The sequence below is a fragment of the Sus scrofa genome, chromosome 1 (genome assembly GCF_000003025.6).
Source record: "Sus scrofa isolate TJ Tabasco breed Duroc chromosome 1, Sscrofa11.1, whole genome shotgun sequence".
Taxonomy (NCBI): domain Eukaryota; kingdom Metazoa; phylum Chordata; class Mammalia; order Artiodactyla; family Suidae; genus Sus; species Sus scrofa.
The window spans coordinates 238,615,961-238,636,773 of NC_010443.5; the positions used below are offsets into that span (position 1 = coordinate 238,615,961).

Here is a 20,813-nt window from a genome sequence, read left to right on the forward strand (position 1 = left end):
AAAAAGAAAAAAAAAAGGAGTTCCCATTGTGGCTCAGTGGTTAACGAATCTGACTAGGAACCATGAGGTTGCGGGTTCAATCTGTGGCCTTGCTCAGTGGGTTAAGGAACCGGAGTTGCTGTGAGCTGTGGTGTAGGTTGCAGATGCAGCTCGGATCCAGCATTGTTGTGGCTCTGGTGTAGGCCGGCAACTACAGCTCTGATTAGACCCCTGGCCTGGGAACCTCCATATGCCATGGGTGCGGCCCTAGAAAAGCCAAAAAAAGAAAAAAAAGTGAAAAGAGGAGTGTCCTGAATGTCTAGCGGGTTAAGGATCTAGCATTGCCCCTGTAGTTGCTCAGGTCACTGCTGTGATATGGGTTAGAAACTAGGAACTTCTACATACTGTGAGTGCAGCCCCACCCCCAAAAAAGGAAAGAAAACTACATGGGATAGGATATTTGTAAATTACATCTAATAAAGGATTTGTGTCAGGAGTTCCCACTGTGGCTCACCAGGTTAGGAACCTGATATAGTGTCCATGAGAATGGAGGTTTGATCCCTGGCCTGACTCAGTAGGTTAAGGATCCAGCATTGCCGCAAGCTGCAGTGTAGGTCACAGATATAGCTCGGATCCAGCACTGCTGTGACTGTGGCGTAGGCCTGCAGCCACAAGCTCTGATTTGGCCACTGGCCCAGGAACTTCCATGTGACTCAGGTACGGCTATTGCGACCAGAATGTATAAAGAACTCTTCCAACTCACTTATATGTACACAAATAACCCAGTTTAAAAATGGGCAAGATGTTTATATAGATATTTCACCAAGGGAGATATACAAATGATTAATAAGCACATGAAAAGGTATTTGACATCATTAGTCTTAAGGGAAATGCAAATTAAAACCAAAATGAGATACCACTTCACACAAAATAAGATGGCTTCAACAAAAAGACAGCAACAGATTGGCAAGCATATGGAGAAAGTGGAACTTCATTATCTTGCTGTTAGGAATGTAAAATGATATAACCATTTTAGAAAACACTTTTTCAACCTCTTAAAATATTAAACAGAGCTGCCGTATGACCCAGCAATTTCACTCCTAGATACCTACCCAAGAGAAATTAACACATATGTCCACACAGAGAATGCTCATAGTAGTATTAGTCATAATAGAAAAAAAAAAAAAAGAACCAATCCAAATATTTATCAGCTGGTAAAAGGATAAACAAAATGTGGCAATGAAAAGGAACAAAGTTGTATGTGCTACAACATGGATGAACCTCAAAAAAAAATTAAGTGAAAAAGCCAAACCAGAAGACAACTTATTGGAGTTCCTGTTGTGGCTCAGAGGGTTATGAACCTAACTAGTGTCCACGAGGATACGGGTTCAGTTCCTGGCCTTGCTCAGTGGGTTCAGGATCCGGTGTTGCTGTGAGCTGTGGTGTAGGTCACAGACAGCTTGGGTCCCGTGTTGCCTTGGCTGTGGTGTAGGCCAGCAGCTGCAGCTCCGATTTGACCTCTAGTCTGGGAACTTCCATATGCTGCAGGTGCGGCCCTAAAAAGAAAAAAATAAACATTAAAAGACAACTTACATGATTGTGTTTATATGAAAATTCAACAGTTGGCAGCTCTATAGAGACAGAAAGTAGATTAGTGGTTTCCTGTGGCTGGGAGTAGGAAAAGACGTGACTGCTAATGGGCAGAAGAATTTTTTAGAGTGATGAAAATGTTCTAAATTTATCTCTGTAAATTTACTAAAAATCATATAATTGTACAGTTAAAATGAGTGAATTTTTTGGTATGTAAATTATATCTTGATAAAACTAAAACAATTAACTAGACATAGGAGAAAACTCATCAAAGGTATACATTAAAAATCTATAGGACATTTTTAAATAGTGAAACTTTAGTTTTCTCTATAAAATCAGGAAGGAGAACATGCTTGTTATTACTACTACTGTTCACTATTTTTGGGGGGTGGAAGGAGGCAGGGTCCTAGTCGGTGCAGTAAAAGAAATGATTGGAATGGAAAAAATGAAACAGTATCATTCATAGATGACATGATTGTCTTTATCAGGAGCTGTCAAGCTGTTTCTGTGAAGAACTATGTAATAAATATTTTAAGCTTTGTTTTATTGTGTTTGAGCAGCCACAGATAATACATGAATGAGTATAGCTGTGTTCCAACAAACTCTCTATATATATTCTGAGAGGATGCACGTTCGCTCCCTAGCCTCACTCAGTGGGTTAAGGATCCAGAGTTGGAGTTTTCACTGTTTCAACGGGATTGGCAGCGTCTCGGGAGCGCTGGGATGTGGGTTCAATCCCCAGCTTCACATGGTGGGTTAAGCATCCAGTGTTGCTGCAACTGTAGCTTAGGTTGAGACAGCAGCTCAGATCTGATCCCAGGCCCTGGCAATACCATATGCTGAGGGGCGGCCAAAAATGAGGAAAGAAAAAAGGATGCAGCATTGACGCCAGCTGCAGCATAGTTCAGTAGGTCACAAATGCAACTCAGATCCCACATTTCCATGGCTGTGGCTAGGCCAGCAGCTGCAGCTCTGATTTGACCCCTAGTCTCAGAACTTCATATGCTGCAGGTGCAGCCGTAAAAAACAAAACTATTACTATCCTCAGAGAGATTAAAAAAGACATTGTACGCTTGAAGCAGTGCATGTTGACTGAAGATTGCTACAGAAGTGACTTTTAAAGTACTGGTATTGGAGTTCCCGTCATGGCTCAGTGGTTAATGAACCCAACTAGTATCCATGAGGACGAGGGTTCGATCCCTGGCCTCACTCATTGGGTTAAGGATCCGGCGTTGACATGAGCTGTGGTGTAGGTCACAGATGCAGCTCAGATCCCGTGTTGTTGTGGCTGTGGTGTGGGTTGATAGCTGTACCTCCAATTCGACCCCTAGCCTGGGAGACTCCATGTGCCGTGGGTGCAGCCCTAAAAAGACAAAAAGACAAAAAGACAAAAAAATTTTTAAAAAGTACAGGTATTGTTCTGTTGCTTAATGTGGGTGATGAGTCACAGGTGTTCATTTTTCTTTTAACTCTGTTTTATGTTATTTTCTGTATGTATGATACAGTTCACAATTTTAAAGTGGTTTTTTTTTTTTTTTTTTGGTCTTTTTGCCATTTCTTGGGCTGCTGCCACAGCAATACGGAGGTTCCCAGACTAGGGGTCGAATTGGAGCTGTAGCCACCGGCCTACACCACAGCCACAGCAATGTGGGATCCGAGTTGCATCTGCCACCTACACCTCAGCTCACGGCAATGCCAGATCCTTAACCCACTGAGCAAGGCCAGGGATCGAACCCACAACCTCACAGTTCCTAGTTGGATTCATTAACCACTGAGCCACAACAGGAACTCCAAGATAATTTTTAAAAAGGAAATAAAATGGAGAATGAAAATCATAGGCAAGGAATAACTATATATCCAAAAGACCAGGCAGATTTGAAATAGAGCCAAATAGAACTTTAAAAAAAAATTACAGCTATTGAAATTTATAAACATAAATAGATTAGATATAGCTTTAAAAAATTGATAGATATTGAAAAATTACCCAGAATGCAACATATAGAAATGAGACAAAAAACATGAAAGAGCAGTTATGAGACAAGGAGAGTCAAATGGAAATGTCTCAAATATCTATTTGGAGCTCCAAAAGAATGGAGAAAATAGGTAAGAGGCAATATTGGAATAATAATGGGGAATTATCCAGAATATATGAGTAGTATGAATCTTAACATTTAGAAAGTCAGGTGAATCCCAATAAAGATAAATAGAAAAATACAAATTTATATATATATATATATATATCAGAGTAAAACTGCAGTACTCCAAAGACAAAGAGATCAGCCAAAGGAAAAAAAAATATTCAAAGTAACAACTCGTTAGCAGACTTAAAAATAGCAACAGTAGAGACCAGAGCTCAGTGGAATATTATATTCAATATTCAGAAAGAACTATAACCCTGAAGTTATAGGCTCAGGTAAACCCTGGAGTTGCCTGGTGTTTCAGTGGGTTAAGGACCTGTGTTGTCACTGCTGCGACTCAGGTCGGATCCCTGGCGCCAGAACTTCTGCATGTCTCTGGCATGGCCAAATAAAATAAAATACAATTATAGGCTCAGCTAAACCTTTAATCAAAAAGTGAAATAGAGATTTTTAGAACAATAAAAAGTGAGAGTTTACATTAACATAGTCTTACTTAATACATCAGAATAATGTTTAAAAAAATGTTAGAGGTGAAAGAAGGAATGGTTAGCAACAAAATTTCATGTGTATAAGTCTGAGTATACACTGTAAATTCTAGTTTGAAGGGTAAAAAAATGAGTATTTCTGAATGCTTATATTTATGGTAACTCTAGGTTCTGTTGATTTCTTCTGTAGGTGTACAGAAGATGGGTGTCCACATAAGAAATTCTTTCACACACGTTTTCTTATGCGAATGAGACTAACACCAGATTGTTCCAAAATGTTGATCTCAACGTCCTCTGGATATCTCTTGATTTTGCATGATCTTGACTTAACCAAGTCTTTAGAGGTAGGCAGTTACCCCATTTTGAGAGCAAGAAGAACTACATCAAGTTCAGGTAAGCTTTCCTTTTTTGATTACAGAAAAAGTGTTCTAAAGAATATCAAACATGGGGATGATATATGTTTCTATTCTGGGAATGACAGCAGGAAGAAGGGAAGAAAATTAAAAGACATTCTTTGGAAAGCCCAGTGAGAGCTTTTTCCCCAAGGAAGTATAATTATCTGTATGTATTTCTGACATAGTATTGATTTGTGCCTCTCTATCACAGATGATCTAGAAGATTAACTAACCCTAAAAATACTTTTTTTAGCTCTCTGCTAGCCAGAAAATCTTTCATCAATATTTGTAAATCATCATCATTTCAAAAATTAGTGGCGGCCCAAGGTAGTGTCAATCTTTTTAAGTCCTTCTAGAGCCCAGAAGAGCTAATTAAATTATAGTCGGTATAGAGTTTTAAGTCTCTATTGCATCCTAGACTCTCAGATGTCTAGACACAGGTAGCTAGTGCCATCTTATCTCATGACTCTTAAACATCCTCTTGCTAAAGCCCTGTTACTTTTCCTGCTGCCAGTTCCATTGGACCTAAGTGAAATTGAGGGCTCTAGAAAACTTACTGCATTATGTGATAGAGACTATATTTCATTTACCCTTAGGAAAAAGAGACCTGAAACAGGAACATATCCATCATTTATAAAATTGTGTTTATGAACAAGAACCCAAAAGAAGAGACTTAAGCATTTGGAACATATAATGTTCATAAACTGCTGCTTTTTTTTTTTTGTCTTTTCTTGAGCTGCTCCCACGGCATATGGAGGTTCCCAGGGTAGGGGTCTAATTGGAGCTGTTGCTGCTGGCCTATGCCAGAGCCACAGCAATGTGGGATCTGAGCCACATCTGCGACCCACACCACAGCTCACGGCAACGCCAGATCCTTAATCCACTGAGCAAGCCCAGGGATCAAACCTGCAACTTCATGGTTCCTAGTCGGATTCGTTAACCACTGCACCATGATGGGAACTCCATAAACTGCTGCTTACAATCAGCTTCAAATGGTTGGGATCTTTATGCTTGAGGCCACTTCCAGACGCCCCTTTGGGAATATGAGGCCCTCACTGTACTGAAGTTGCTAAAAGTAGAAATTAAAGTTTTATCACTCTGTTTGTAAGCAAGGGATTTCATAATTAATGCAAGTACAGTCCTTTCAATTTCAGAATTTTTTAGGTTAAACATTAATAATCAACTTTAGCTTAGTGAGAAGTCATTTAGAAGGTCTAGTAGGCATGTTTTGCTTAAAAACCAAGAAGGTTTTCTGTCTTCTAAGGGTAATTCCAATGCTTAATACCATCCAAAGAAATTAGTAAGTTCCCACAGAAGTGTGGAGCCACTAGAAAAGTGTGAAGTAGATATTGCTCTTTGGAGTAAAACATCAGACTGAAATGATATTCATTTTATTTTTTCACAGATTTCAATGTTGAATTTGTATTACATTTCAAAGATAGCATTCACATAATTTCAGTAATGATGATAGAAGCTGTTGGTATGCTTTAAGAAGGATCTATTCATGCTCTCAGTAATAGACCTGTTCTTTGGACCGTATTCTAACATTAAACAACAGGGTGAACAGCTCAGTTTTTATTCTTATTAAATTTTCTTGTTCCATTTCACTACAGAAACAATGGGAAACCAAAGATACTCCTATGTTTACTTATGTTTATTTGGTTTTTCATTTTTATTTCACTTTAGGAAGTCATTTATAAAGGGTTTTAGAAAGGGACTAGGCCTTAGATACAGTACTCCAAAGAGTTATCTTGCTCACCTCAGTCTTAGTTACAGGCCAGTTTTAGGTGTTTATGTACTTGCTATGTTTCAGAGAACTTTAACAGTATGGTTCAAGTAGATGATTAAAAAGTTAAGAGACACTACCAGAGTTTTGCTAGGTTTATTGTCAGAACATTTTGTATTTTCAAGATCTTACCACTTCATCGAGTTCATCTGGTCCTAGAGTTTCGGGTTCACCTTGTCATCATAGTGATTCTAATTCCTCTTCTGAGAAACACATGTCACGAGCCTCACAGAGAGAAGGTAGGTTAAAAGTTGGATTTTATAATCTTGCCATAACAGATTCTAAAATAGTTTTCTTTGGTTTGGTTTTGTGTGTGTGTGTGTGTGTGTGTGTGTGTGTCTTTTTGCTATTTCTTTGGGCCGCTCCCGTGGCATATGGAGGTTCCCAGGCTAGGGGTCGAATCGGAGCTGTAGCGACCGGCCTACGCCAGAGCCACAGCAACTCGGGATCCGAGCCGCGTCTGCAACCTACACCACAGCTCACGGCAACGCCGGATCGTTAACCCACTGAGCAAGGGCAGGGACCGAACCCGCAACCCCTTGGCTCCTAGTCGGATTCGTTAACCACTGTGCCACGACGGGAACTCCTGGTTTGGTTTTAATCCGTAAAAATAAAAGCCTAGAGATGAGGCTATTCCTTGCCCCTCAGTCATTAATTTCAGAAAGCTGACCAGAGTGTCTAGGGTTAAATTATCTTGAGCTTGAATTTTTGTTGGAATTTGAATTTTGGTTTTATTTGCTGGGTTTAGTTTGGTCTAGTTTGGAGATGGAATAGTTGGGAAATGTAGACTCAAATCAAGGTTGTTATGGAAATTAAATGAGATTATGCATGAGACAGTGCTATATAAATATAAGGGGATGAGTTTATCAGGTGCTTGTGAAAGTCACCTGGTTCCAGCCCAGGAGGCTTTTGCTCTGCCATTTCCTTATCTCATCAATTCCTGGCAGCCTCAGAAGGGTTGTGGGAGAAAGTGAGCTACAATCTGGCCCTACTCTGCTTTTGTCATTCCCCCCCACCCCCTGCCATTCTGGTGGAACTAGCTGCTTAATCTGTTCTTTCCACCCCCTAATTGAGATGCTTTCTACCTATGCAAATCTCACCCACTGTCCTTCTCCATACTAATCCACATTTCGCCTTTGATTTGTAGCAGAAACATCTTTTTCCAATCTACCTGTTCTTGTCCTTCTACTTTGGCTATGGGAAACAAGCCAAGGTTCTTTTTTATTTTTAAAAGGGGCTAGGCCTTAGATACTATACTCCAAAGAGCTATCTCACTCTTTTTATCTTTTTAGGGCCACGCCCAAGGCATATGGAAATTCCCAGGCTAAGGGTCAAGTTGGAGCTGTAGTTGTTGTCTTACATCACAGCCACAGCAATGCCAGATCTGAGCCGGTGTCTGTGACCTACACCACAGCTCACGGCAATGCTGGATCCTTAACCCACTGAGCAAGGCCAGGGATCGAACCTGCGTCCTCATGGATGCTAGTCAGATTAGTTACTGCTGAGCCACAACGGGAACTCTGCCAAGGTTCTTAATCATTGAGAAAAACCTTCATTGATTAATTAAACCATCCATCAGAAAAACTTAAGGTTAACTTGCTTGCTTGTTGCAGTGGTAAACCTAAACCCAGACTATACAGCAGTTTCATGCTAGAGGGAGTTGGGAAATGGAGGTGAGATAATGTATGAGGCGTTTGGGCAGAGAGAGGAAGAAAATGGGGAATGTGAAGAGAAGGGGCTTATAGGCAAGGTTGCTCTGAATGTTGGAAATCCCAGGTCTTCATTCTTCAAATATGTTAGTACCATAGTTTAGTAGATACAGTAGTTATATAGAGCAAAAAATTTCAAGCTCATTTCAGGATTCAAACTCTTATTTTCGACATGAAATCTGCTGTGGATTCTTAGGGATGCAGCACAAATAAAAGTGGCGTAACTGGTTCAAGTGAAATTAGGAGGTCCTTGACCCTCCAGTCTTCCCCACCCATCTCCACCTTGGGCCCCATAGGGTTCCCCCCTTTTGCCAGCTCTCGAGGAACCTCCAAGGAGCACAGCTCAAAAACCACTACTTACCTATTCAGAATAGGTATCTTTTGTGCTTTTGTTGTTTGTTGTTTTTTCCTTCCTGTTTTGGCTGCCCCATGGCAGATAGAGTAGCTGAGCCAGGGATCAGATCCCAGCTGCACTTGCTTGACCTATGCTGCAGCCACAGCAATGCCAGATCCTCTAACCCACTGTGATAGGCTGGGGATTAAACCTGCATCCTGGCACTGAAGAGATGCTGCCAATCCCATTGCATCACAGTGGGAATTCCTGTTGTAGATTTTGAAAATTAATTCATGAAGTAGGGGTTTTTTTCCCCTCTAAAATTTTTATTCAAGTTCAGTCACAAGTGAAGTCATTATTTAGGTATAATTTGGTTGTAACAATGTAAGAACTTCACAAGTTTCTTTCAATGCTATAGTAATCTAATGAGAATTTTTTTTTAAAGATAACACATCTAAGATAAATAATTCACAGAGTGAGAACTCATTATCTTTTTTTTTTTTTTTGGCCACACCCATGGCATGTGGATTTTTTGTGGGGCCAGGGATTGAACCTGCACCACAACAACAACCTAAGCTGCTGCAGTGACAATGCCAGATCCCTAACCTTAGCCTTTGTTTTTTGTTTTGGCTGCACCTGTGGCAAGTTCCTAGGCCAGAGACTGAACCTGACAGAGGGAGCTCATTATCTTTAAAGCAATTCCTTCCACAGGCAAAGAAGTGTTGAGGAGTTCCCGTTGTGGCGCAGTGGTTAATGAATCCGACTAGGAACCATGAGGTTGCGGGTTCGATCCCTGCCCTTGCTCAGTGGGTTAACGATCCGGCGTTGCCGTGAGCTGTGGTGTAGGTTGCAGACACGGCTTGGATCCCGCGTTGCTGTGGCTCTGGCGTAGGCCGGTGGCTGCAGCTCCGATTCAACCCCTGGCCTGGGAACCTCCATATGCTGCGGATGCAGCCCAAGAAATAGCAACAACAACAACAACAACAAAAAAGTGTTGAAATATTTCTTTTGATATTAAATTTCTAAGTTGCTTCCTTACAATGTTTGTGAACATGGTTCTCCACATATTTGAGGGATATGACGTTGTCCCATAATGACAGCGGCTCACTACGGCAGTCATAGCAGAGTACCAGGAATATGTAGGATTGGCAGTACCTCCCACCCCTTGATATGTCTGAGTTGTCTGACATGTCTGTGTGAGTTGTCCTCTCTTACTTCCAAAATTATAGGTTGATTTGTTGTTTATAGGACTGTCCTTTGGAACTGTAAGTCCTGTTGCTGTACACATAATAGCCTTTTATCTATATAAAGGCAGTCATGGCTTCCAGGTAGTTCCTTCTCTGGGCTAGAGAGAACCAGGTCCTCTGTGAGAGAATTGTTACCTGTAACTTTTCCAGATTCCTTTCATCTGACTTTGATTCTTAAATAAAGAGATTTCTGAGATGTTGATCCAAAACAAAAGAACTCTGAGTCAGCTGTAATGCCTTAACTTTGGGTCACTGGTGATTCCTGCTGCAAGAAGTTGAATGCTTTAGTTCTAGTCATACGTTTACCCTTATCCCCACCTTAAAGAGCACACCCTGTGCATTAAGGGGCACCATGGTTTTTTTACATGTGGTAGCATAAGGGGCAGGCGAAGGAATAAAGGCATAGGGGTGGCTGTCAGAAATCAAAGCTTTCATGAGCTGCCTTAGTCCTCTGATAAGAAAATTCAGGAGCTGGAATTTGTATTAAGTATTTTTTTATTGAAGTATAGTTGATTTACAATGTTGTGCCAATTTCTGCTGTACACCAAAGTGAATGTATATTTTGTTATATATATACATATATATATAACATATATATATAAAATGTTATATTTTGTTATATTATCTTCCATCATGGTCTATCCCATCCCCAGAGACTGAATATAGTTCCCTGTGCTATTCACATCCTAATTTTTTTGTATCTCAGGAGTTTCACCAAGAAATAGTCTTGAAGTGTTAACCCCTGAAGTTCCTGGTGAGAGAGACCGTGGAAATTGTATCACATCCTTACAGTTGCACCCAAAAGGCTGGGCCACTCTTCTTCGGTGCTCAAGCAACACGGATGATCAGGAGGTACGGGTCACAGCACTCCACCTGCAATGGGGCTGACTGAACAAATTGCCATTGCCATGTGTGCTCATGGTGCCTTCCTCCCTTGAAAACCCGTCTTCCTCCTCTCTGGCCTGAGTGTGGCAAGTGGGCAAGTACTTTAAGGTAGCCATCAGGAGTTCCCATCGTGGCTTAACAGTTAGCAAACCCAACTAGCATCCATGAGGACGCGGGTTCGATCCCTGGCCTTGCTCAGTGGGTTAAGGATCCGGTGTTGCCATGAGCTGTGGTGTAGGTTGCATTGGTGTGGCTATGGCATAGGCTGGTAGCCACAGCTCTGAGTGGACCCCTAGCCTGGGAACCTCCATATGCCGTAGGTAGGACAAGAAAGAAAGAAGGAAGGAAGGAGAGAGAAGGAGAGAGGAGAGAGGGGGAGAGAGAAAAAGAGGAAGAAAGTAGTCATCAGCTCAGACTGAGCCCAGCTTCTTAATTCTTGCCTCCTTCATTTCATTGTAAAAAACCTCTTATAAACATAGGACTGAGCTAAGCTGGCCAAATGGGAGGTTTAGCTAAGCCAATTGAGTATTATGATTTCCTCCGTTTAAAAACCAGGGAGAGCTTTGGGAAAGGAAGGGACTAAACTGATGAATGGAGGAAAGGTCTTATATAACCTTGGGATTCTCCTTACTCTAGAAAGCAGGGGTCTTCCATGGTTCTCACTAGTCTAGAAGCCACAACTAACAGAAGAAGAGAAGAATCTTTAAAGTATGTAGGAGGAGAGGTACTATAGGGCTTGGATGTCTTAACCCTAGAATATCAAAACTGTTGTTACTCTGGGGGGTTCCCTTGTAGCCCAGTGGTTTAACTCTCCGGCATGTTACTACAGCGGCCCAGGTTGCTGCAGCCCAGGAATTTTTGTAGGCCGCAGGCGCAGCCAAAAAAAAAATTAAAAGATTATTTTGCATTCAGAAAAGGAAATTTTTACTACAGAAATCACAGTGGCCTCAGGGAATAAAAGGTTTTAAAGTGTCACAGTACAGCATAATCTTGATATGAATAAAGACTGTCCAGGTCTATAATTATTGTTAGTTGCGGGAGGGGTAGCATTCATCTGAATGATTTCTTGCAACACTTCTGTAACTGGCATTCTTTTGAGCTTTTTTTTTTTTTTAATTATCTGTAGCACTAGGGCTCTATAACTTTGTTTTTGGTTTAATTGAAATATAGTTGCTATAAAATATGTAAGTTACAGGTGAAAATATAGTTATACACAATTTTTAAAGGTTATACTCCATTTATGGGGCTTTATAACTTTTTTTGTGTGTCTTTTTGTCTTTTCTAGGGCCACTCCTGCGGCATATGGAGATTCCCAGGCTAGAGGTCAAATCAGAGCTGTAGCCACAGGCCTACGCCACAGCCATAGCAACTCAGGATCTGAGCCGCATCTTTGACCTACACCACAGTTCATGGCAACACCAGATCCTTAACCCGCTGAGCAAGGCCAGGGATCAAACCTGAAACTTCATGGTTCCTAGTCAGATTCTAACCACTGCGCCACCACGAGAACTCCATAACTCTCTTTTCTTTTCCCCTAGTGGACTTGTGTCTATGAATTCCAAGAAGGAGCTCCTGTGCGACCCGTCTCACCTCGTTGTTCTCTACGACTGACTCATTACATTGAGGAAGCCAATGTAGGCAGGGGTTATATCAAAGAACTTTGCTTCAGCCCTGACGGGCGAATGATTTCTTCCCCACACGGCTACGGGATTCGCTTGTTAGGATTTGACAAGCAGTGCAGTGAACTGATTGACTGTTTGCCCAAAGAAGCCAGTCCCCTGCGGGTGATCCGTTCTTTGTACTCTCATAATGATGTGGTACTGACGACAAAGTTCTCTCCAACACATTGCCAGATCGCCTCCGGGTGCCTTAGTGGACGGGTTTCTCTGTATCAGCCAAAGTTTTAGGCACAACTTACATCAACTAAGGAACTTTTCTGGTGTTTGACTTATGTATTACTTCAATTTAGGTGAAGTATTTTCTTTTTAGAAGATCTTAAAAGTTTTGGTCAAGATCCTGGTTCTTACGGGTCCACAAACACACCTGTGACCTGAGTACTTGGTTGTCCAGCATCATGCGGGCATCGCCAAATTAGACTCGAGGCAGCACCATCTTTTGCAGCATTCCTCTGCTCCTGCTGATCTGTGCCACTGAACTCCAGTTCTCCTGGTTATTTTGCATGGTAGCTCTTGTCAATTTTCTTTCAATTCTGTTTTGTTTTTTGATTTTGGTGTGAATTTTGTGGACATTTGGCAGGAGTTTTGGCTGGATTAGGAGAAACTCATAACACTAGTATTGAATAAAACCCAGAAGTTTGATATTGGCATACTAGTTGTTGAAAAGAAATTTCACCTTCACTTACCAGTATACTTGGCCTGTTAAAGTTGCTATTACATTTCTCTGAAATGAGCACAGATAATGGCATTATTCTTATAACTCTTACAGTCTTGCAGCAAAATGTCTTTTAAGCTTCCTGTTAAAATTATATGTATTTTTTCACCATGAGAGAGATTTTGTTGTGAGATTCTAAGGAAAAAAAAAAATTATCAACTCCCTTTGTAATTTACTTGTATGAATTTTTAAATTTCTAGCATGTGTCTAGCAGGTATTTTGTTCCTGTCAACAGCATTAGAAAGGAAAAGAGGAGAAGGAATGGGCTTTGGTCATTTTTATTGTAGAGAAGAGGATTTATTTATGAGATGAGTACACTATATGACTACAGAGTGTTGAGAACGCTGTGGCTTAGATTTTCTCTTTCCTCCGCCAGATCATTTGAATCACACAAATGATGGCTGGGGGAGAATTGTGAGTAAAGAGGTTGTGTTTTCCTTATCTTTCTTTCTTGAGCTCTGCTCTTACCACTAATGAGGGGAAAACGGCAGTTGTCTTCAAGCTGTTGTCATAACTATGGCGGTCAGTGACTTGGGTGTCAAGACTAAGACCATCTGTTGTGTTTGGTTATGGAACACAGCAAGTCAAAAGCACCAGGCAGGGGTCAAGCACAAAGCTGACTGCGCTGCTGAAGTAAGCAGCTTTTTTCTAGTCTCTTCCACTTTGAATGGTATTGTCCTCAGAAGAGATTTACCAGCAGCTGGAGTAGTTCAAGCCACATGCTAGCTTTTTCCCTCTTAGATCACATTCTCTTAGGCCAGTGGTTCTCAAACATTAGGGTGCATTATAATCATTGAGGAGCTTGTGAAAAATACAGAAACCTAACCCTCACCTTAGGAGGTTCTTACTCAGCCAGAGAGGACAGGAATCTGTATTTTTACAGGAACCCCAAGAAATCTTTATTCAGGTGGTTCCTGGATCACAGCTTGAAACATCCTACCTTAAACATCAGTAAATACTTCTTTACCCATTAGGTGCTTATTAATGTAACTCCCAGAAGGTATTTTGATTATTTAAAAAATGAGCAAATGAAAGCAATTTTAGAGGTAGAAATTAACTTAAAATGGACTAAACTTCATTATTTGATGAATTAGAAGTTAAATGACTTTACCTAAGGTCATCCTGCAAAATTAGTGGCAGAGCCAGGACTTGAATTCAAGTCTCTTAATTACTTGCTCAGGGCAATTTCTACTGTATTGTGCAGGGTGTTAAAACAATGATTTATGAAGTTTATTTTGTCTTTAGGTTGTATTATTGTGAATACCCTTATACTAGCCAATAGATTGAAAAAGGAAGGCATGGGTGTATCAATGCTGAGAATTCCAGCCATAAGAACATAGTTTAAATCTTATAAAAATATTTAAGCAACCCAAATACATGAGTAAAAATGACATTTTTTGTAGGACTTAGCAGACAGCCATTCGCACATGTATATACATCTCACTTTGATAATGCTGGCTCTAGGACGGATTTAAAAAATTAGATCATCTTACCATGGATGTTAAAGAAAAACTGGAAATTTTTTAGTCATCAAAAAAATTACCACAGTGAAAACACACAGGTTTGCTGTGAACGTCTAAGAAAAAAAACACCTATTATAAAGAAAATAAAGTTTTTGAGACAAAAACAATGTTGACATTGAAAATAAGCTATTAAGACCAGTGGTAGTATTGATAATCAAAAGAAGGTTCCATACATACATCTCCTTTGGAGAGATCCATGTCAGATGCTGGACCCAAAGGTTGCCTAACTCTAAATTTCACTCCATGATTCTTTAACCACTATAGATAGAATGCCTATCATGTGTCAAATAATTTACTACTTAATCCTCACAAAAACTACAAGGTAAGTGGCATGGGCACCAGTTTACTTTAGAGGAAATGGAGGATCAAAAAGGTTAAGTGATTTAAGCCACAGAGCTGGCATGGGGTGGCAGCATTGGGCTTCAGAACCAGGTCTGTTTGAGTGCCAAGCCTATGCTTGCTACTCCACCATTTTGCCCTTTAGTTTGTAAAGACTGGCAAACTGGCCTGTTAATTTACCTGTTTAACATCCTCTGGAGGTGCTTTATGACAGAGCTGGCTTATCTTCCTCACTGTATAAAGGAACATTTACAAGATTGACAATTTCTCTTAGAATTAATGCCATAAACTGCAGGGCATACAGACAGTCCACTCCTAACTAAAAATCCTCAAGCAGGATAAATAGCCTCATATAAAAACAGCAAATTCACATCCAGCAAACTCAACAAAACCTTTGTCCTCTTTGAGTTTTGGTCTTGAGCAAAAAGTCCGGGGATATCGATCAAGGAATTCAAGGGCATCAGGAATGTTATATACTATTGGAGGAAATGACATTTAAAATTTCAAAATCCCATTTCACTTAAAGTACAAAATCTAATCTGGTGTGTTTAAATTTTATTTAGTCATTTTTATTCATGATAGTTGATAAATGTATTATAATTGATAATTGTTGGTAAGTATAGTACAAAGTATACTTCTATCTTAAAAATCTTTCTGCACAACAGTATAGTTACGGCAAAGCTACGTTGAATGAGTTTAGGAACATCAAATATACAATAGTGCCCTATTTTCAATTGTGAAAATGAAGTGGCTGATGCAGAAGAGACCTCTATTTTAATCTTTTGCAATTGGGTGTTGTCTTCTTTTCTCAAGACTAAAGAACATGTATGTTTTGTTATTTCTCCTTGTTACATCCCTGAGAAGAGGCTCTACCAAAAATCTTAGAGAACAGACACAGAAAGGTCGATATCACATGTTCCCCACTCGTAGGTCTAGACCCAGGATCATATTCTGTCACTGTTAAGGCTTTTTCCTTAGAAAGTGCAATATAGGAAAACACTTTGAGAATCTTTTTGAAGCCTGGTGTTCCCCATTATTATTAGAATCTATGGTATTGCCATCCATAAGTATCTGTTAAGCTTGTGTTTAGTAAGAGACATAGTGTGATAACTTACTGAGGACAATCATCCACATAATGTACCAGCTGACCCTGAGCGCTATGAAAATTCACTCAGTAACACTCTGTGTTGGTCATGAGAGAAAACATATATATTAATTTTGGGATAATTAATGCATATCTCAAGTGCCAAAATATAAAACTTGTAATTATTTTTGATGCAAATCTTTCAGATATGTTAGTATACCTACCTGCCTTCTTAAACAGCATGCTCAGTACAATTTGTTTCTTCGTGTTGAAAAGTAAAAGTTATATCCATTGTGTTGTTACCAATATCCAGTGAGCTCTGATGTATGTAAAATACTTCACAAAATGTAAAGGGCTATAACAAATATGAGTTAAGATCAATTATTATAAAGTGATTCCCTCAGCCCTGAGGTGTATATATATTTGCCTCAGATTCTTGGTGTGGTTTTTTTCTTTCTAATTTAAAAAAATTTGTATCTGCTAAGCAGTTTGTTTTGCTTGAGTGGTCTCCTACCACACTATCAATATGCCTGTCTCTGACAGGCTCCCTACTTCCTTCTAATGTGCCGTTTTCATCTGTTAGGAGCTGGGACATGAGATAGCAAGTCTGCTTAGTGTCTCAGGAGGTGGCTGAGCTCTGGGAGCCATCTGTGAGACAGCTCTCTTCATTGCTCACCACTTTCCTGACAGGTTCACAATAATTCTATAGATAATAGAAGTTCTCAGTTAAAGCCCAAGCTAGTGATTGTCTCAGTTGCCACTAAGTAAAATACTACAAGCTAAGGATGCTGCTAGATTAAGGAAGAGCAATGCACCAAAGTACAGGGAAGCAAAAACAGACTGTATTTGCACAAGGGTCTTTCGTGCTTTTAAGAAAAAAGAAGAGTGCAGAGGGAAAAGGACAGTGAAAATCCAGATAGACTTAAGGGTATCTATCTTTGATGCCATTAAACTTTGTCAATAACCATAAAAATATACACTTAAATTATCACACATGATACAAAGACACAGTTTAGTCTCAGTACAGAATAAGATATTACTGAAATTTATAAACATTCTTAAGAATTTCTCCCATTCAAATTATAATGGAAATTATTATCAAAAGGAAAGTCTCAAATTTATCTGTATGCTGCTTTCTTTAGCTATAATGAATTAGTGATAGAAAAATGGGTTTTAGCAAAAGCTCCAGGGAATAAATCTCAAATGCATACACCTCCTCTATCATATATGTCACTATAAATGAAAATGCCAGAGATAATTTTTAAAATTTAAATCTGGTCCAAAGTATTTAAAATAGACTTTTCAGCTTTCCTAAGTTTTTTCATTTAGAATTCATGGTTTTTACATTACTGGTTGAATATGTGAATTTTCTTGTAAAATGCACTGCATCTTCCATTTCCAAACCCTGCTTTCTGATCAACTTTAGATTCACATTTTCAGGAAATTTGGAGTGTTTCAGAAAAAAATACTAGACACCACAAAGTTTTCTCACCAGATTCTGAGGTGCTGTATATTCTTATTATGCTAGACTGTAAGCCCCTTGAGGGCAGGAACTGTCTTATTTATTCTATTCTATTCCCAGTGCCCAGCAGGATCAATAAATTTTTCTTGAATGAATCAAATATATCTTCACTCTCTGTGGCCTCGAGTTCCTATGAAGGCAGAATGTGTTAAAATTATTCGGTACTAAAGGGATCTACCATTTATTATAATGAACCATACATCAGAAAAACTATTTCTCATTGATTTGGAAAACTGCAAGGCTCAGTTTTCATTCAACAAACATATGAACCTCTACTATACATCTAGTCCAGTACTGGAGCTCAAGCAACAAAGGTAACTAAGGTTGTGATGTTCCGTAACTGCAGTTGAGATAGACTTATACACAGGGTTGGCTTCATGGGTATGTTGATGGGCCCTGCACGGAGAAAAGCCCCAGGCTTGGTTTAATGCTCTGCTGAAGCCATCTTGAAGTTCTTAATTTTTTGAACAAGGAGCCCACATTTTTATTTTGCAGTGGGCTTACAAATTATGTAACTGGTCCTCTTTGAATATTATCATTTCAACATGATGGAAACAATAAGCATTATAGTATTTTTTAATCTACCTTCTAGTAAAGATATTCACAGTCATTGAATACTAGTGAACGATTTAGTAAAATAACTTCTAAAATCTAAAACCAAAACTGGAGTTCCCGTCGTGGCACAGTGGTTAACGAATCCGACTAGGAACCATGAGGTTGCGGGTTCGGTCCCTGCCCTTGCTCAGTGGGTTAACGATCCGGCATTGCCCTGAGCTGTGGTGTGGGTTGCACTCGTGGCTCGGATCCCGCGTTGCTGTGACTCTGGCGTAGGCCAGTTGCTACAGCTCCGATTAGACCCCTAGCCTGGGAACCTCCATATGCCGCGGGAGCGGCCCAAAGAAATAGCAAAAAGACAAAAAAAAAAAAAAAAAGAAAAGAAATAGCAAAAAAAAAAAAAACAACATAAAACCAAAACTACCTCCCTCCCACAAAGTTTTTAACAGAGCAAAAGTCCTTTATTTCAGAATGAGAAAAGCTTTCTAAAAATATAATTGGCTTTTACTCTTTCAGTTGAGGTTTCAAATGGATAGTAGAATTGTAAGTGAATTTATTTTATCTACATACAATTTTAAAGTTTCAATAAACCTTTTATTAATATATGCACTGACTATTTTAGTTTAAGTCTAACTCATAATGTGCTTTTAAAAAATAAATGACACTTTAGTAGTTCCCGTTATGGCGCAGTGGTTGGCGAATCCGACTAGGAACGATGAGGTTGCGGGTTCGATCCCTGGCCTTGCTCAGTGGGTTAAGGACCCAGCGTTGCCATGAGCTGTGGCGAAGGTTGCAGACACGGCTCAGATCCCGTGTTGCTGTGGCTCTGGCGTAGGCCGGCAGCTAAAGCTCCAATTCGACCCCTAGCCTGGGAACCTCCATATGCCACAGAAGTGGCCCTAGAAAAGGCAAAAAAAAAAATAAATGCCACTTTGAAAGATTTGACACACTTTGTGTGATTAACGTATTTTAAAGGTTGATGGCAAACGTGCGTTTAGCAGTAGTTTGAAATTTTGTTTAAATTATGTAGGTGTTCATTTTTAGACCAGAATTAAGCATAAGGCAGTGACAGATGCAGTGGCTTGGTGATTTTTCCTAGTGATATTCCAAACTTCTTCAATCATATAAATCTTAATAGGAAAAATACACTCTAAATGTTATTTATAAATTATATACATGTTATTGCACTGATCCATTATGTACAGTGTTTTATAAAACATGTACAAAGAGAAAATTTTTAAAAGGGTTTTTTTTTTTTAATCAAATTCTACATTACCTCCTGCACTTTCAGGCTTCACTTTATCCTTCCACTGGTACATGTACACTTCATTTTGTGATGGCTGCTGTTCTAAAACACAGAATTAGCATTTTACCCTTGAAAACACATTTACCAAGATCTGAACCATTCACATCTCTTCATTAATGTTCTGGCCATTTACAAGTTTGTTATGAATCATGTATAGTTTTATAAATTGGTTATTTATCCAATGAAGATTATTCACACCAGTAGGAAGCACAGTTGATAAATTTTTGCCAAGCTATATAGTGATTAATTCTCATAAATTTAGAACATGCTTTTATTCACACTGTTCCTTAGAATGACATTTTCTTGTATTATTTAACTGTGATTGATGGTTCATTTTGCCATACAATTTTAAATTTACTAGAAAATGATAATCATCCTTGGCATGCTAATTTTTTGGTAAGACACTGAAGAGAAAAACAGTGAATTCCTTTGAATTGAGATTATTTTCTGAAATTAATCATTCTTTAATTAACTGTAACACTAATTATCACTATTTCGGTTATTCCTGACATATTTTGGGCTATTTAAAAAGAAGTCCCTTCCTTCATAGCACTTCTCCCAGTAGCAAAGCAGCACTCAGTGACACACCAAGTATTTTAAGGAAATAATTATTTTCTTCTTGCCCTTCTCAGTCAGCTTCATTTGGCTGAGTTCCACAATTCACAATGTGAGGAAGAGTAAGAAAAACAGAATTGCCTGTACATTGGAATCCTGACTCATACAGAGACTTGTAGCTGGTTATTTCTCAGAGTAAAGGATAGCTGAGCATGAAAGGTAAAGGAGGCAACTAAGAAAGTCTCATCATTTAGCTTATATACGTTATCAGTTAAATGTCTGAATCCCTCCCAACCCCAAATTCATAGGTTGCAGCCGTGACCCCCAGTGTGATGCCATCTGGAGTGCAACCTGTGGAGCTGATTAGCTTTAGGTGAGGTCAGGAGTTTCTCTCTCTGCTGTGAAGACAAAGTGAGAAATCCATACACCAAGAAGAGGCCTCTTCACCAGGAACCACATCTACCAACACCTTGATCTTGGACTTCCCATTCCCAGCATCTGGAACTGTAAGAAGTATCTGCTGTTTTGAGTTAGTCTATGGTACTTCATTAAGGCTGCCCAAGCAGTGGTAATTTTTTTTGAAACCACCTCCATGACCCATCAAAGTAATGAAAGTCAGACAGGATATCCCAGAATGCTGTGTTCCTTCACTGTCAATTCTTAAAGAAAGATTTATCAGACATCTACCAGGTGTCAGGCACTATGCCAGGTACTTAAAACTGTGGAAACCAGTTGCAGAGTCCCAGCCTTATGGAGGTGATATTTGAAAGAGCCAAAGGCATCAAATAATAATAAAAACAGGTATGTGCCACGAAAACAGCGCAGGAACGTGGTAGCACAAGAATATGTAAGAGGGGAACCCGACTTGGTCCTGCAAGTATGAGCCAGCTTCCCCAAGAACGTGACACTTAAGCCGAGATCTGAAGGCCTCAGCAGGAGTTACTGAGTGAACCCGAAAAAGGCAGATTTCAGTGCAGTGGACACCACATA

General features: G+C 39.6%; 1 protein-coding gene across 3 annotated transcripts in view; it reads left to right on the forward strand.

Annotated features, from left to right (window-relative positions):
• Window positions 1-17,511, forward strand: part of DCAF10 (DDB1 and CUL4 associated factor 10) — a 65,860-nt gene extending 48,349 nt beyond the window's left edge. For 2 of the 3 annotated variants that reach the window (XR_002336817.1, XM_021066214.1), the window contains 4 exons: window positions 4,383-4,585; window positions 6,499-6,612; window positions 10,370-10,515; window positions 12,087-17,511. Coding sequence is in view for 2 of the 3 variants with exons in the window: in XM_021066214.1 (XP_020921873.1) it covers window positions 4,383-4,585; window positions 6,499-6,612; window positions 10,370-10,515; window positions 12,087-12,455 (832 nt within the window). In the remaining variant the exon portion in view is untranslated. The remainder of the gene's footprint in view (window positions 1-4,382; window positions 4,586-6,498; window positions 6,613-10,369; window positions 10,516-12,086) is intronic. The other variant, XM_021066212.1, reaches the window with a different exon arrangement.